This window comes from Thunnus albacares, chromosome 15, assembly GCF_914725855.1.
Source record: "Thunnus albacares chromosome 15, fThuAlb1.1, whole genome shotgun sequence".
Classification (NCBI taxonomy): domain Eukaryota; kingdom Metazoa; phylum Chordata; class Actinopteri; order Scombriformes; family Scombridae; genus Thunnus; species Thunnus albacares.
The window spans coordinates 18,683,170-18,700,297 of record NC_058120.1 but is presented as its reverse complement, the minus strand read 5'-3'; the positions used below and the strand labels follow the sequence as shown (position 1 = coordinate 18,700,297).

General features: G+C 40.6%; 1 protein-coding gene across 2 annotated transcripts; it reads right to left on the bottom strand.

Moving 5' to 3' along the window:
* Nucleotides 1–3,942: 3,942 nt before the first annotated feature.
* lbh (LBH regulator of WNT signaling pathway) lies at nucleotides 3,943–16,592 on the bottom strand. 2 transcript variants are annotated; one of them, XM_044375193.1, is made up of 3 exons: nucleotides 16,323–16,592; nucleotides 10,716–10,818; nucleotides 3,943–5,995 (listed from the first exon to the last, which is right to left on the bottom strand). In XM_044375193.1, the coding sequence occupies exons 1-3, from the start codon at nucleotides 16,349–16,351 to the stop codon at nucleotides 5,771–5,773; spliced, it is 357 nt and encodes a 118-aa protein (XP_044231128.1). In that variant the 5' UTR covers nucleotides 16,352–16,592; the 3' UTR covers nucleotides 3,943–5,770. The 2 variants fall into 2 exon arrangements, with proteins under 2 accessions (XP_044231128.1, XP_044231129.1); XM_044375194.1 differs by lacking the exon at nucleotides 16,323–16,592 and adding an exon at nucleotides 16,173–16,308.
* Nucleotides 16,593–17,128: the final 536 nt, after the last annotated feature.

The following is a 17,128-nucleotide window of genomic DNA, read 5'->3' as shown; positions in this document are numbered from 1 at the left end:
CATTAACACACAAAACTACAGTACATACGCAAGTGCATGCCAGCAGACTTGTATTGATCAAAGCTTTAAAAGCTTGAGGATGAGATGGAGATGTACCTTACATCACCCTGTTAAATAGAGGATAAGTCCCAGGGTGCTTAGACTCATTCGTTCAAAATATGTGTTGTGGTTGTGAGTCGCATTATGTCTTCAAAGGCTGGTCTGTTGACGTGCATATACAGAGAGGAGTTTGGCAGAGTTTGGAGTGTGCTTGACTCTGATTAATTGTGAATTTGTTGAGGCTTTGTTTTGAATAGCAATCACTAGTTTGTGGTCCTCTGTCCTCCATGGGTGTATCACGTGGCGCCGTGGGATTTTCAAATGTCAAATACGTTCACAGAGAGGACAGATAACAATAAAATGAGTTATCTCACTCGTTTCACCTCATGCAATTTTTCCCATCAGTGTTGTGTGTAATGTGATTTACAAAGTACAAGTTAAATTTTATGAGGGCAAGGTGACACTAAGCAAGTTTCCAATTGTCATTTTCGCTACGGTTGCAGTTTACCTTATCTCGCCAAGTCTTATCTAAGCTGGCCACCACGAGACACAACCAGTCTTTAACCTGTGATTTATCCATGTTACAGCGCAGGTGTTCTTTATGCTCAACCTCCTCAACATCCTTCTTTTTCGTCCACTGACTCCTTCACCTTTTAATCCTCCCTTCTTGTTGCATGCCTCTCAGCGAATCTTATTCTAACTCTTCCCTTGTTGACAGTGCCAGATATGTGTCTACCCTTGGTGGGCTGTCTCCAGACAGGTTATAAATAACTAGCAGAGTTTTTGCTTCATGTCCTGAGAGCTCTACTTTCTTCTCACACTTGAGGAACCATGGGAAAAGAATCTTTCCCTTACGCACATGGCACTCATAATAACAGACACGGTTAGACATAAAACCTCCAAGCACATGCGCCTGTTTGCAAGCTTTGCACAGACACACAGACACAGTTGTGTATGCACACACAGAGCAAACCTCTGTGGCTTACATTAAGGTTGCAGTATAGCAAGGTTATAAGAACAGGGCTTCTGTTTATAATGAAATGTTAACTTACATTACATAACCTGAACTGTGGGAATGCAGAGTACATTTCTACTGTCATGTAAGTATGGGAAACTTGCTGAAACAACAGAATGGGAAGTCTGGGAGAGCGAAAAATAGAAAGACCAAGAAAACAACTGAAGAGAAAGAAAGCTGGACGAGAAGAGGGAATGGAAAAAAAGAGTTCACTGGATAAGCATTATTTTTCTGCTCATGACATATCAGATTTAAGAGGGACGGGTTATGTTGTGGGTACATGAAGGGGCTGGTCCAGGTGTGAGTTCATGTGTAGAGGATTGACAGTGAAACAGCGTTAATGTGCACTATAGTTGGGAGTCGGGGAGAATTCAGGGGTTGGCAGGTCAGACTCTGCTGACACACTGGGATCAGCGATGGGATTGTTTCCACTGGAAAGAATTCCAAGAATGAGTTAGAAGAGCTATCAGTGACTTCACTCAGAGGACTCTGACAACAGTTTTAATACACAGCCAGACACACACATGCTCTCATGCACATTTAAAAATATTGCATCTCATGCCAACAATGGTGTGCAAGACACACTCCGTTCCTGCATGTCATTGAGTTTGCAACGACTCTCACTGAATACTCACCTTGCCATCTGCAAAATGAATGCTGTCACCTCTCACCTCTCTCAACAGCACGGTGATTAATGAACAGATTGACAGTTTAAAGAACTAATTTCAAAAGTTTGGACACACTTTCTCATTCAAGGGAATGGGAAGGTGTGTCCAAACTTTTGACTGGTACTGAACAAGAGAAAAAGTTGAAATCTGCAGTGAAGTGAACTAAAACATGAGGGCATGTTCATAGGGCAAGATAAGATTAAAGCATCTGAAAACTTGGTTTCACATTGAAGTATTTTTCTATAAGTCATGAATAAATAAGAAACAAAGTTAGAGGTTAGAAAAAACATTCATATGTTATTTACAACATCATCACATCACAACATCATTTTACATCAGAATCCAATTCCATTGTTGCTAAACTCTCATGTGAAATAACCAAAACTTTGGCAGAAATCACCTCATGCAGATGCTAGTTGAGAAAACTGGTTTAACACATTTTTTTTCAAGTCTATATTAATACAATACTCACATGCTCATATGTACACTGAAAGCATTATTGGTCACTGTAATAGTTCCTCCAGTCCATACGGGCTACCAAAAATATCCCTTCTGAAAGCAATTTCAGTGTAAGTGATGGAGGACAAAAATGTCCAATAACAGTCCTTTAACCTGAACCTATCCTTTAAATGTGTCCAGATGCTGGAAGGAAATACAGCCTAAAACATAATTATTTTATGAGTGTAAAAATGTGTAGCTCCAGTTAAATTTCTCTCAGTTCCCAGTCTCATTTTTCATTGCTTTCTCAATCAGGTTTAAAGGGGCAAAGCAAATTTTAATTACCGGTCTGTAATTGCAAAGGTTCCTTAATGAGTTAATCAGCTATGAAATGGCAGCCATAAGAGCTGAAAATAAGCGCTGCTCAAAATGTCAAAAAGCTATGGAAAGATGCTGCAGGGCTTCCTTTCATCTCTCCTTTAGCCTCAGAAACACAAGACCTTTCTTTATCAAAAGTGAAGTACATTGCTCTCTCACAGTTCCTCTCTCCAGTAATATTTGAAACTCTGCAAAGTTCAGAGGTTTCTGGCTGACGTCACATGATTACGTAGCTTGTTGCAAGTTGAATCAGTCTCTCTAAGGATTGTGTTATCCTTTTTCTAACTTATTACGATTTCTTCTTTCCATGATCTCATGACATTTTCCACTGAGATCAAGGAACAGTCATTAGAAAAGAGACAAAGGATATTATTTTTTTTTATCCTATTCAGAAGTAGCCAGCGACTCCCCAGGCCAGACGCACACTCTGCTGCTGACCACCATTATCAGCTGAGGATATTAATAACTCTTTATGCTCCATTTTTTTCCAGGAAGAGAGAAGCAGAATAGAATGTCAGTTCATTGTTCCCCTTCCAGGAAGTGACCGTAAGGCCCTGAGAGTACCACCTTGGCCAATCTATCAGGCTCTTGGCCTCTAAAGGCCCTACCACAGCAACTCTGATGGACTGTTCCTGGTATTAGGCAATCAAACTTGACCTAGTGGGTCACTAATACAGTACATAGCAGCAAATCACCTGAGAAGTTTCCACTGTAACAATGATCAGAAAGCTTTCTGTTTATTCCTGTAAATCCCCACAGTTCCCCATTAGTGCTTTTCCACTCAACCACATTTTATTAGTCTTGTATCATTGTGGTGAGTGTTTATGGGTATAGCGTGAGGAGTTGCTTCCATAGGCTTTTATACCCTGTATTGCCCTTGATATTTCTGGAATTGTAAAGTAGATTTTTTCCAAAGGCTGGTCAGTCAATCCAGTGTGCTCCATATCACTGGATGGCAGCATTTTAATATTTTAAATGTAAAAACATGGAAATCAAATCCGTTATTGCACAGGAATAAGATTTTGTTGTAACTAGGGGTTATATCGTGCACTTTTGCCTGCAAGTTGAAGACAGGAAGTAGCATGTGGCCTGTTCTCGCTTCTATATATACGCATATTTGATACCTGCATCTGTATTCGTAGACAGAATCTGTATGTGAGAGATGCCGAGCAGGAAGTAATACTGCTTTTCTCTAACCACTGCAGGTGAAGTGAGTGGGGAAAAGAGAGGGGGGGTGTTTCACATAAACTAAAATGAAAGTAAACTCAGAAGTAGTCTCTTGGAAACAATACTGAGACTGGCTGGAGGTAAATCCCTGTAAAAAGCTCTCTTTTTTTCCATCTTGTACCAGAAAAACAGCATTAACTCTTGATAGTCAATTATTTTCAAAGCAGAGTCACACAGTTGGGTAGCAAATTCAAATGTTTATTTACAGCCTCTGTAACTGTAACAGAGAAAAAGTGGTCTAAATACAAAAAAAAAACAAAAAAAAAAACAAGAGAAAGATGGCGGCTAATCTCCCTGAGCTTTACAAAAACAATGTGGGACCTGTAGGTGACTGACAGGAGAAAGAGAGAGATGTTATGTACACAGCCCTAATGCCACTCAAATGAGAAATTACAAAAAGAGTAGAAACCGACATGCTTGTACAACATTATCTCAGATTGTGTACACGAAGAGAAATCTCCACAAATTGACCAACAGACTTGTATCACAAACAATAAGTGGTGATTTAAAGAGAGAAAAGAGAACACCTACTTTTGAAATTGCAATACAGGCAAATAAAATAAAATGACATTAGCTTTGAAACATTTACAGTCTATCAGAGAAACAAATTTGATTTCCTATTAACAACTTCTATTTATTTTTGTGAATAGATTGTTTAATACTGTGTCAGATATTGCCTATAGCCTCATTCGTGAACTCTGTCCTACATTGTGAATTCTCCATGACCTGAACTCATGTTTCAAAAGTATGGCTGTTTTCATAAAGAAAAGGAAGACTAGGAAGGACAGTCAACTTTCAGTTCAGGTGTTTACAGCTCAGAGCAATTCTCAGTCTTTTGTCTTTCTAAATTAAACCAAACAAGATCAACGCACTGCAAGGCCTCAGGGATTGGCTTACTGGGAACAAGTATTTACACATCCTTCATTGGGTCTGTACATTGCTTTATCCTGGCAAATGTTTCTTTTTTTCAAAAATTACAATTTTCCACTCAGCTTCCCCCTTTTGAACAACAACCTTGCATCACATTTACTCCTCAGTGTTGCAAATTTTTGCTTCGTCATCCAAGTACTGCTTCTCATAAGGCTTCCAGGAGGCCAACGTGATGAGGGGATTATAGCATGACTGTGACCTCACTGCACAACAAGCCTTTGTACTACACATTTATCTCATAAGTACTTAGCATAGCAGGGCATGCTGGTTTATTTTCTGTCACTCTCTGCTCACTTCTCTAAATGACGCCCTTTTTTTTTTTTTTTTTTTTTTTGAACTGTCAATGCCTGACGCAAGGTCACAAAAATACCATTTTAACAAATCCTGTGGTAGGAAAAAAAAAAATCCCAGTAACATTTCACACAAAACACCCACTTCTCAAAAAACAGACAAATCACAAAACATTCACTTCTCAGAAACAGACAAATCTATGGACAGCAGTGGCGATCACAATAATTAACATATCAATCCAGAAACTGAACATGGGTTTGGACAGTGTATTGTAGACGATAATCCCCTTGGGTACCACAATAGTTCTGTATGCAAGGATGAAGTCTCTGGGGTCATGACGCCAGCCATTTTGGAGTTAAGTACAGAGCAGTAGTAGCCCCCTGCAGTGTAAGAGCTGTCCATGGAGCACTGAGCTGCCACTGTCCAACAGGACATCCGTTCTGGGCCGAGACACACACGGTGGTAGGCATGGTGGAAAGTGAGTGTGGGTTAGACTTCTGCGTGTCTCTTCTTGTCAAGTTTGTTTTAATGGGTTTGCCGTCCAGGAGGATAATTTATTGTGTATTTGCGAGAAAGTGTGTCGTGTGTGTGTGTGTGTGTATTGCTTCTTTTTTTTGGGAGTGATGCTTTGGTGTCAAGGGAAATGAGATGACACCACTAATCACCGAATGCCTGCCAGTTAAGTCTGCTCAAGTGCTAAGGTGCAGTGTGACCAGTGTGTGAAAGGGAGAGTCGTTCAGATAGAAGGACAGAACAAGAGTGTGTCGGTGCTGCAACACAACTTCTAGTGCTGGGAATTCTGTGTCGGCTGTCCGTTCTGGATGCTGCCATTATTCTGCTCCTCTTCCTCTTCTTCCTCCTCCTCTTCTTCTTCACTGACCAGGAACTCCTCTGGAGGCCAGCGGAGCTCCCCGCTCTCAACTTCTCCCTCCGTCGGCTCAACCACGATGGATGGGAGACGATCTTTGAGCTTACAGCAACGGTCAAAGTCTGAAGGGTCAGGGAATATCTGAAAAAGACAAACAAGGGTAAAAATACTTGTTATGAATCTTTCATGAACCTAAATCAGTTAACACAATTCAGTCTCTGATATGTAGACCAGGGTGTTTCGAGCTAGTAGAGTCAGCTGTCCCAAATTGTGAAGGCAAGAAATTATTTGTGAGCATATTTCTGATCAGTGCTAAGTGCATGTGTGGCTTTGGGATACCAGAACTTAGTCTTGAGCCTCGCAGAAGTGCTGCAGGCACCACTACAAGGCTAAACAATTGTGAAGGAAGTGATGTGAAGACTAAACATTTGTGATTGGAAGTGGTTACTTAAAATCCCAGTGGCATACCTGTTCTTGCCCGTCCCACATTCCTTGAACAGCTAAGCTAGTTCTCTACATAGGTGCTCACCAAAAAACTAATTGCACAAGGAACAGTGGAGGAAAAGTGATCAGTGGCTGTGTATGGGTAAATGAATCACGTCTTACGATACTTGCAGTAAATGCTGCATCATGTATACTCTAAATGCTTTGGAAGGCGTTGTGCCAAGCAGCTCGTAGCTGCTTAGGGACCCATCCAGTACCACATCATCAACAACTCAGAAGATTATACAAGAGCACAATCACAGCATTTCAAATCAACAGTAAGTGGAAAATACAAAAAGGTGAAAGGTTTACTGGGACATGATGATTTGTGTATCCTTATAACAGTCAGCATGTAGTGTTATGTGAAATACTCCTGTGGAGATTGAGTCCCAAAAAAGCTTTAGGAAAGAACGTGAAATAGGCTACAGTTATCTGCAAATCCAGACTGATATGTCTGCTTATAAATGCAGCGTGCCACAGTCAAATGTTTGGATCTAAACTGAAGGGCATGAGAGACATGCTGACAAGAGAGATTACATGCATTCGCTGTCCTGGCAAGATCGGACATCAACCTCCGACTTTCTCTGTTCTCAGGAACCAGAGAAATGGCCCAGGGGAAAAAGCCTGCCACTCCTGGTCCAAGAACAGCATTTCTTGCTGTTGTTTGGATAAAGTGGATGAATATTTTTAGACCTGCATATTTCACTCCAAGACATTTGGAGGAGGGGGTGTGAGGGGGGCATGTCGCTATCTGGGCAAAGAGCCGAGTGGAAAGAAAGCATTAGATGAGGCAGGAGAGACCGAGACAAGAAGAGAGGGGAAGAGATAGAGGGGATCCAGCTGTGTCCAAGTCTCTATGAATTCCATAGGAGACAGATGTGAAGGTAGGAAACAGACAAAAAGCTATAAATATGCCATATGAATATGAGAATTTGTCAGATTATGTAAGCATGTACAGGGGGGTCAAAAAGTCTGAGACCACTAATCAAGATTTTTCTATTTTGCCTCTGTTTTGAATGTAATACTAATTTTCCTCATTATAAATGATAATATCAGCTTAACAATTTGAGTGAAAAGTTTAATCTTTAAAAAATGTACACGAATTTCAGAATATCTTTGGTATGTCCCCCTTTTGCTTTAATGACAGCATGCTCTCAAGCTAGCATGGACTCCACAAGTTTGTGCAAAACCTGATGAGCCATGTTATCCTTGCATGACTTGACATTGTTCCAATGAGCTTCTTGTTATGTCACAGAAAGCTTGGCTTTCTCAGTCTTCAAGTGCCCCCATAAATGTTCAATAGGATTGAGGTCTATGGAGGAAAGTCCATGACAGTCAGGACTCCTTGGTCTTCTTTGGTAGTAGTCTTCCAAAGTAGTTCTTGCAAAGCTTTGAGGTGCGTTTGGGGTCATTATCCTGCTGCTGTATGAATCCTTCTCCACAAAAGATGCAAACCAGAGGGTACAGCAGGTCTCTGAAGAATGGAGTGGTACGTCTTCTTGGCCAGGATGTAGTCAATTTGGTGCAGGTGTCCAACTCCCGAGTAGGCAAAACAGCCCCAGACTTGAATATTCCCACCACCATGTTTCACTGTCAGTTTGATACACTGCAGCATCATTCTCTCTCTCCTCCTGTTCGTCTCCTTACATACACACCTCTGTTACTGCCGTAAATCTCAAGCTTGGATTCATCAGTAAATAGGACGTTTTTCCAGTCATCCACTGTGAAATGCTGGTATTTCTTAGCCCACCCAAGCATTTGGCCTTGTTTCCCCTCCTGAGAAGTAGTTTAGAAGCTGCTACTCGTCCTCTGAGACCACTACAACATAGCCTTCTTTTGACAGTACTTTGCTGACTGGAGTCTTACGTTCTTTATTTAGAAAATTCTGTATCTGTGATGATGTTTATTTTTTATCTCTCAGGGAACTAAGCTTGATGTACTGATCTTTTGATGTTGTGGTCACTTTTGGTCTGCCTGACCATGCTTTGGTTACAACTGATCCAGTTTCTGCAAAGTGTTTGAGTTACATGCACTGCTCTCTTAGAAACCTTTAATCTAACCATGATTTAACGCTGTGAAAGTCCCTCTTTGCTTTCCCACTATCACATTGCTACTTAGTAAGCAATGGTCTGCTGGAAACTTGAGGCACAGCCATATTTATAACAGGTGAACACTGGCTGCAAACTGAGTTACTTGAACGAGCCTCTGATGAGTAGATCAAATCCACCTCAGTGTCATGTGAATGCATGATTCAATGGAAGGGATACAATTCAAGGAAATCTGATCTTTTGTACAAAGTGTTGTACTAAGTTGGTCAGTGCCACAAATCTGCTTAAATTTGATTGCTGATCTTAAATATTTCTTCTTCATTTTACATGGCATAACTGTGTTTTTAAATGTTTCTGAATCCTCAAACTGTGATTATTTACAGGTTCACGTGAAAATATTAGAGATTTTTCAATGTAGTCTCAGACTTTTAGACCCTACTGTATGTGTGGCTTTTACATTGTCTGAAGACAGCTGTGCATACAACCACGCCAAGAGGTGTGCAAGCATGTCTGTTTTCATGTCTAATGCCTGTGTTTATCTGCATTTCCTGGCCTGCATTGCCAAGCCTTGCCGTGCGTCAGCACCAAGGGGAGTTAGGCGGTGAGTGACCTTGCCTTTGGACCCCTAGCTAACACATGTCATAACTTGTTTCACTTCCAGTCACAGGAAGCGACGACACATCATCAGCCAGGCACAATACTGGCTATTTTAGGATCTTCTGGGGTGTGCGGTTGGTTTGGGGGAGGCATGAGCTAAAAGTGTGAATCATGACTGTCCCTTTTGAGATGATAATTCACTAAATAAAGTATTTGCTCATCATCCTCCGCTAGCAGGGTTAACATTCATTTCTATAGTTTTTATAGGTGCAGCTGGAATTTAATGGTCACACAATGTGTCAAAGCCCCCAGCACCCATAATAGAGGATGTGACTGGTGTAGCGTCATTGGTTCATACAGTGCTTCTCTAAGGAGTGGCTGGGACCTTGGGCAAAAGGCCGAGGTGAGGAAATACAGAGTGGGGGTGGAAAGAGTGGAGAAGTGGCACATTAGCACCCTTCTTTTCTCCAGTTTCCCCCTTATCCGCTCCTCTCATCCTCTCAGACAGACTCACAGCTGGGGTGTGAACTGTGGGGAAAGGAAGCCAGCCTTTTCCTCTAGGTCAGTCTACATCCTCTTTGAGTCAACGTCTGTATACAGTATGGCATTATCAGGCCTTTGTCTTACATTTATAAATGTACTGAATGTGCACCTTTCAATAAAATTATAATCAATCTTGTATGAAATGATCTGTCTTTCAACAGAAATAGCCTTTTTTGCCGCGTGGGTTGACAAACCCTCAGCAGGTGGCTGACTTGCTCATGAATAATTTGGTAGTCATGACCTTAAGGCACAAGTGAAAAGTACTTAAGATGCAGCTTCACTTACTATTCACCACTAATATCTTCCTGTCCAAAATCATAAATGGTCTTAATTGACTTAATCATTGTAATCATCTTTTACAGTAAAATGATTTAATCCCTTTCGTTTCTTTTCTCCCTAGGTATAAATGTGAAACTAAAACAAGCAAGCAGCTGTGTGTTTAAGTAGTTTTGTTTCCAAGATGACCCTATTGAGCTGACAGTAAAACAAAGCTGCTGGAAAAGCAGCTTGTCAAGACCACCTGATGGCTGCTTCTCTCATCTCTCTGAATCTGCAAGGTTTATTTTTGTGACAGGCCACGGTAAATTACAGTTTCCCAGAACTGCACTTTCTCTGTACGCATACAGTTGTGACCAATGGAAACCTTCAATGTCCTATTTATCAACATACTGTGATAAACAGAGGATACTATATTTTACTAGAGTGTCGTTTTCAAAATAACAGGTGGGTGTTTTCATTTAATAACCACTATGAATTCTCAGACAGATAAGTGAGTCATCTTTATAAAATCACACTTCAAATGAAAAACAAATGAGGAAATAATTACTGCAATCTTGTTAGCCTAACAATGTTAAACATGATGAAACAGTTCTGGTTATGTCTTGTTACACAAAAACAGTCTGGCCTCATCAGTACTGGAACAAAAAAACAAAACAAAACTTGAACATGTTTTTTAAAATCCTATATCAATCTCAAACCTTATCTATAAAGTATACTGTATAGCAGTATACAGTATACTGTACACCAAATGCAGCCATGTCTTCACAAATCATGAAATGCTGTCCATCCACTTCTTGAGAGTGAACACACATATGAGGTGGCCATGCCACATAAAAAGTAAGGAAGGAATTGGGACGGAATCAGTGTTTCACTGTCGTGTGTGTGTGTGTGTGTGTGTGTGTCCGTCCTACCTGGAAGGAGAGTCTGTCCTTGCTAGGGCTGAGCCTCATGTCCTCCATGGGGGTGCTGTTGATCATCACCTCAGTCATATCTCGGCTGGGCACAAACACTGGGCTGCAGCGTGAAAAGAAGAAAAGAGGAAGATATGTGGTTAGATGCAACAATGATCATGGTCCACAGGGAGAGACAAGGGAAGTCAAATTATAGTTGAGCAGCAGAAATTCCTGACACCTCAAGAGAAAATGTACACAACGCACAAAAAAAACAAACAAACTAAAACTAAAAAAAGATTAATAGTGATGATTCACAAGTGAATTATCGTTATCAAAATTTTCACAATATAAATGTCTAAGTGTGTTTATGTAACTATAAACATAAAATGTTCTAAATACAAACAAAAAGGGAAAGTCCAACATACGCCACATCTTTCAAACCCTCCTTAAGCATACACAGTCAAAGTCAGAAAGTCATGGTTGCTTTACCCCCCTGTGCATGCTCGACAGTTTTGTTTATGCTCGGTACGTCTTGACCACAACACACCAAACATCCAGTCTGTGCTCTGTGTTAATGCACTGCAAAGCTGCACAGCTCATGATGTGGCTTGCATAAGGTGGCCGTTTCTAAATACAGGATGATGTGTTCTTGCACTAGCAACACAGTCATTGTGAGAGTGTGCTGGGGGCGTGCTGTGGTATTTGACTGGGGTGGAACTCGATGCACTCTGTTCCATCGAAGCTTGGCCAAACTTTCCATTTTAGAGGAAAGTAACAAGAGGTTGGTAATTCATGTTCAGTGCATTTATTATCCAGAATTGTTGTAGTAAAGCTTTAAAAAAATGACTTGAAGCAGATCCCAGGACCGACAGAGATGCAGTCTTGAGACAAGATGCTGAGCGACCTTCTCACGCTCTCTATTTAAAGCCTGGTGCCTTGTGGTCAGTGGCCACAGGCTTGTGGTTTGTGTGGTCACTGGTTTTATAGGACAAAGAAAACAGAACACGATAAGAAGCTCACTCATATCCTCACATTATCTGATTCAGTGGACTTTTTAGGGTGGGGGAAGAGATGTGTGGGCTTTGCTTGACATACTTCAAGTCTTAAATAAAACTGTTTATTTTGGGATCTAGCAGAATGGTGAAATATTATACCATGGTAGTGATTAACGCAGGGTTTTGAAATAAGGGAGTGATTATGTAAACATGCGTTCCACTGAATTAATTTTACCATTCACCACAGTTTTATTCATGGCTTACTTCTTGTCGATTAGATAACGTTTTAAAGACTGAAAACACTGAATACTTTCAGTGTTTAATAAGTTACTTAAAATAAACAGTGTCAAAACCCACAATGCTTTAACTTCATCTGCAATTACAACATGAAACATTCTCCACTGGAAGTAAAGCAAAGTTCTTGTCTCCATTTATGACTCAAACTGAGAATCCTCTTTATGAATATATTTAAATATCTCTGCATTTACTGTCATACCAGTTACATCTTAAAATGAGACTATCCGCATGGAAGTTCAATTGAGGGTACAACAAACTGTGCTGGACAAAAAAACAAACCTTCATAAAATTAGACACCATTCAGTCATAAAGTGAGACTATAACTTTTGAATAAATTCAAAAACTTGAATTCATTTAAAAAATAATTTTTTTTAAAAAAAGCACTCTTGCACTAAAGAATTTGCTCCGACAGCCTTACTTGTCTGATATGACCAGTAGCTAATGGTGGCTAATGTTAACAAATTTTAGATAGGTATTGCTCCGTAATTGACGGTCGCTGACTTTAAGACTCCTCTCTACTTGTGCTGCTGTTGTACTACATTTTGGCATTCAACATTACCCTGTAAAGGTGTGTGGCCACAAGTGACAACACTAACAAAATGATGCCTCCCTTACTGTGGAGCTTAGGGTTCAGATGCCAATGATTTCTGATAATGCGCCCATGACTTCTTGGCATCCACGTTGTTGTGCATCCACAAGCTTTCGAAGTATTGTTAATCACATTGCCGGTATAAGTTCTTTTCAGAAATACAAACACACAGAAATTATATATTGCTGTCTTACTGTAGTCTAAAGAAGAAGAATTAACACAAATTCATCACTCAGTGCCATGGGATCATTATCCCTGAAGCAATGAGATCTGCCATTTATCAAATCAGTTTTTCCATCCCTTAAATTTACACACAGCCATTTTCACTTTCACAAGGAAACACTGACATCACAGCAGGGTGTAGGTTGTCTCTAAAAAATGTGAAATTGAAAAGCTTCTGGTTGAATTACCATAAAGTAACCTTAGCTGCACCAGTCAGACGATACAGCATACTTGGCCGAAACAATAGCCGGATATCCAAAAATAAAAAAAAAAGGAGGCTTGAAGGATATGCAAGGTTTAACATGGAAAAAATGTCAGCTGGGGCTGCTCTTGAGCTTATTTCATCCTTGAGTGGGGTGCAGAGGAGGGTGAGGCAGGCATGCAAAAAGCAGCGAAGGAGGGGACGGAGGGATGAATACGAAACAGTGACAGTGAAGACCTGAGCAGAGGGGAAGAGAGGGAGGGAAGGGAAAGAAAGATAAACACTCAGGCCTTGCCAGTCATATTTCTGTTCGGGGATCGTATAAACATCCTGCTCGGCTAAGAATAACAGAACATCGGCCTAATAAAACATAAAGGGGCACAATGAGGAGGAAGTGGGGGTGCACAAGTAACAAGTCAACCTGGTAGGAAACAAACATACACACACACCAGTCATATCTATTATTGCCTCAAGTATCAAGCAAGGCTGAACAGTGTGTCCCGTTCTCAAAGTGGAATACTTTCCTCCTAGAGAGGAGACGTTAAGTGTTCTATAAGTAACCAACCTGTAAATGTATTACATAAAATCAGCTTGGACCACAGCGGGGGCTCTACTGTCTATGGCCAAAAAAAAAAAAAAAAACACAAAAAAAACAAACACATTTGGCAGCCATGTTTGAATGGAAAAGGCCTAAACTGGACAACAATACACAAAAAGACTTTAAAATGGCTAGATTGCATTGATTTCAATGGCAAGTGACAGGACAGATCTTAAAATGGCTCAGTGTTTAATGTGGGAGGCTTGCATAGTTTCTATGTCAGTAAACTTCTTAACCTCTTTACCCAGACAAGATAATTTACACCTTGTTCTGCCAGCTTCCTAATATCACCTGTAGCCAGGGCACACTGACAGCAGCTACTGGCACAAGACACAGTTAGCAACGTATCAGAGGATTTACAGTTTAGAGCGGAAACAATTAGTTGCTGATTGATAGTTGGCCGATAGAATATTAAGAATATATTTTTTTTATTAGCAAAAATGTTAAAAATGAACAGTTGCAGCTTCTCAAATTTGAATATTTGGTGGTTTTCTTAGTCTTTCTATGATAGCAAATGTAATATTGTCGGCTTTTTGACTGTCGTTTGAACAACACCAGCAATTTTTGCCATCTTGGGCCTTTTTCACCATTTTCAGATATTATTAGACTAATTAAGAAAATTAAGTTGACTTTGCAATATTTTTGAAAACCTAATCATAAAGAAGGATGACCAAGTTAATCAGCGATGCCCTTTCTGGTGCATTTTTCACTTTACCTTGACAACTACCCTAAATGAGAAAAGAATACAGTGTGACATTTTCTGTTTCCTAACCTTGTGTATTACAACATCTGAAGTTGCAGCGTTTGAGTTCTTGAAAAAATAGACAATTGCACTGACCCAATGACCAGTGGAGGAGCAGATAAGCAGTGGAAAAATAGACATGTTGTGTTTAGACGTCTCCAACCTCACATAATTATATAGTGACCATATTCCTGATACGTCTAACTTTATGCAACAGCCTTTCATATGCAATCACATTAACAAAGGGTCTGTAAAGCCATCTGCCACACCAGCCTTACACCTTCATCTATGATGGTCAAAATCATTCTGTTTTTAACCGTAAGCCGGAGAGTCTTACGGCATAATTTAAAAACGTAACACTGGGTTAATCCATCTTTCTCAAGACTATAAAAAGGCCAAGGCCATGCTAGCCCCATGTGTGTCTGTCCTGTAGCAGCGCTGACAGGAGCCCAAGTTGTCTCTATGACAATCTCACCCGAGGCACAAGATGGGACTTGCGTTATCAACATTGTTTCCCCTCTGCCACCCCTCAGTTCTTACTACTAGTATCATAAATCTCAGCCTGTGTGGTGACAGAGCAAAGCTGCTGTTCCATGCCAGCGCTGAGCTTACCACCAGCCGAGTCACACAGCTCCTGCAGGTATGTGGGTGGTGGTGGAGGTGGGGGGCTGAGTAAGACCCCCCAAAGAGTGCAGTGGAATGAATGGGTTGTATCCAGATTCTTGTGGGTTGAGTCTGTCACTGAAAAACACATCATGGATCAGTTGCCACTTCAGTGCCTGACTGTAATCTTAATAGAGAAGTGTGGGAGTGAAAATCTTTTTGACCCAATAGATTTTCTATATACACTGTTGTGTATGTATGTTGAGTGAGATCCAGCTATTGTTGTCTTCCTGTTCACACTGATAGAAAACCACAGCGCACACTGAGAGCTTTGGCCTAACTTCCAACATGCAAATCAAATCATGCTCAAAAGTTTCTACTTTTAACTTTGAATTATAACTAGCCCTGAGGGAAAAGTAAAAAGCCTGTTTATGGGTTTTACATAGAAGTATTTTCACAGAACAGAGAAGCACAGGCCTATTGTAGCAGAGGCGCGAGAGAAAAATGTGGTTACAGTAAAGAGGTCGATTCTGAACTTCCTGGTTAAGACTGCCAGAAGCCTGCTGAGGTTTGAGAAGTGCTCGCAAAACAATATTTCAAAGCAACTCGCATATCCTCTCTACAAACAGGAAAGACATTCAACAGATAAGACAACAGAGAAACTCAAATAAATAAAAGTGCATTCCCTATCTCTGTGTCAAGAAATACACGGGGGAGTTAGAGTACTGATTGTCAGAGGCAATGGTGAAAAAAGAAAGCCTCAGGTTATTAAAAATGATAGAAGCAGAGTGCACCCATCCGTCTCCGATTGCACTGCACCTGCAGCACAAAAGACCAGAGGATGAAAACAGTGTCTTACTTCACACTGTACACTAAAGAAAGCCTGTGCAAAGCTAAAGTGCATTTACCCCAGAATAGAAGTAAGATTAAAATGAAGCAGACCACACTAAGTGACCACTGACCTTTTTGAATTGGCACTTGCAGCAAAAAAAAAAAAAAAAAAATATATGGATATATATAAAAATAATAAGTATGTAACATTAGGGGAGATCTAGAATTTTCTCTTTTTTTCCAATCAGTTAGTACCGTGACATTTCCAAATTCAGGGGCAACACCCCACAGAAAATCTCAAAGGAAACAAGAGTGGGTGCAGCAACAAAGGTGGCTGATTCAGAGGGAAATCACAAGGCAAATATAAACCACAACTATAGAATTCATTGTTCTTACCTGTCAGATGCAAAAAAACAAAAACAAAAAAAAAACAACAAAAAACAAATCTATTGTTTGATACTTGATTTAGTTATTTCTATCAAGCGAGAACAGAAAAAGCACGAAGCGAGTGAACAGGTGAAAGTCGAAAAAGATGTGAGTACTCACCAGTATATCTGCGGGGAAAATACAGACATGAATTCACACCTGCTGTCAATTCTGCTGATTAGGGAATCTAATTACGTGCCACTGACTTCTCTCTGTCTTAATGTAGTTTTTTTTTCTCCCTCCCCAAGACAGCACAGGACGCGCACGCAAACCGAAAGCAACTGTGCGCCAAGTTTTGACAGGCTGTGGGCGAAACGCGGCTCTTTAATTTCGGTGTGTCTGATCAGCACCCCAGTTGTGTTTGAGTATTTATCCGAGAGGCGTGTACTTGTGCGGCCAGAGACACACCTCCTCACTGCACGGGCCAGAAATCCTCAATGGCAGCTCATTATCAGCAGGAGCCAATCAGAGCACATGTGACTCGTGCCCCCTCCGCCCTCAGCCCTGATGACGACAACATGCACTGAACCCTCTCATTGGGAATGGACAAGAAGATACTGCATGATGCTATTGATTTGTAGTCTCCAAGGCAACAAAATGACAGTCTTACCTCCTCTTGAATGACAAAAAACACAGCGATTCGCCTGTTAGGTAATCCGTGACATTCATCCAAATGAGGAGGGAGAGGGAAGGAGCTCATCTGCCTGACTCATTCACAAATATATTCCAAGGGCAAGTCAATGTCTTCATATTTCAGTCGCAATGGATGGTCCTCCTGCAGTGTTTTGCCTTTAAACTCAATGCAAATTACATGTGTGTTCACTACATATTGTTCAAATTGTTTGATGAATGTCAGAATTAGATCCTCCAAATTCATAATGCAGACTTTCCAGGACCTGATTATATTATAGTTAGGACTGCTGGCA

Coding starts and splice junctions, on each gene's coding strand:
- lbh (XM_044375193.1), bottom strand. CDS start 16,351: ATGTCTGTATTTTCCCCGCAGATATACTG. Junction 10,819..16,322: donor TTTTCCCCGCAGATATACTG/GTGAGTACTCAC, acceptor TTCACGCTGCAG/CCCAGTGTTTGTGCCCAGCC. Junction 5,996..10,715: donor AGGACAGACTCTCCTTCCAG/GTAGGACGGACA, acceptor TGTCTTTTTCAG/ATATTCCCTGACCCTTCAGA.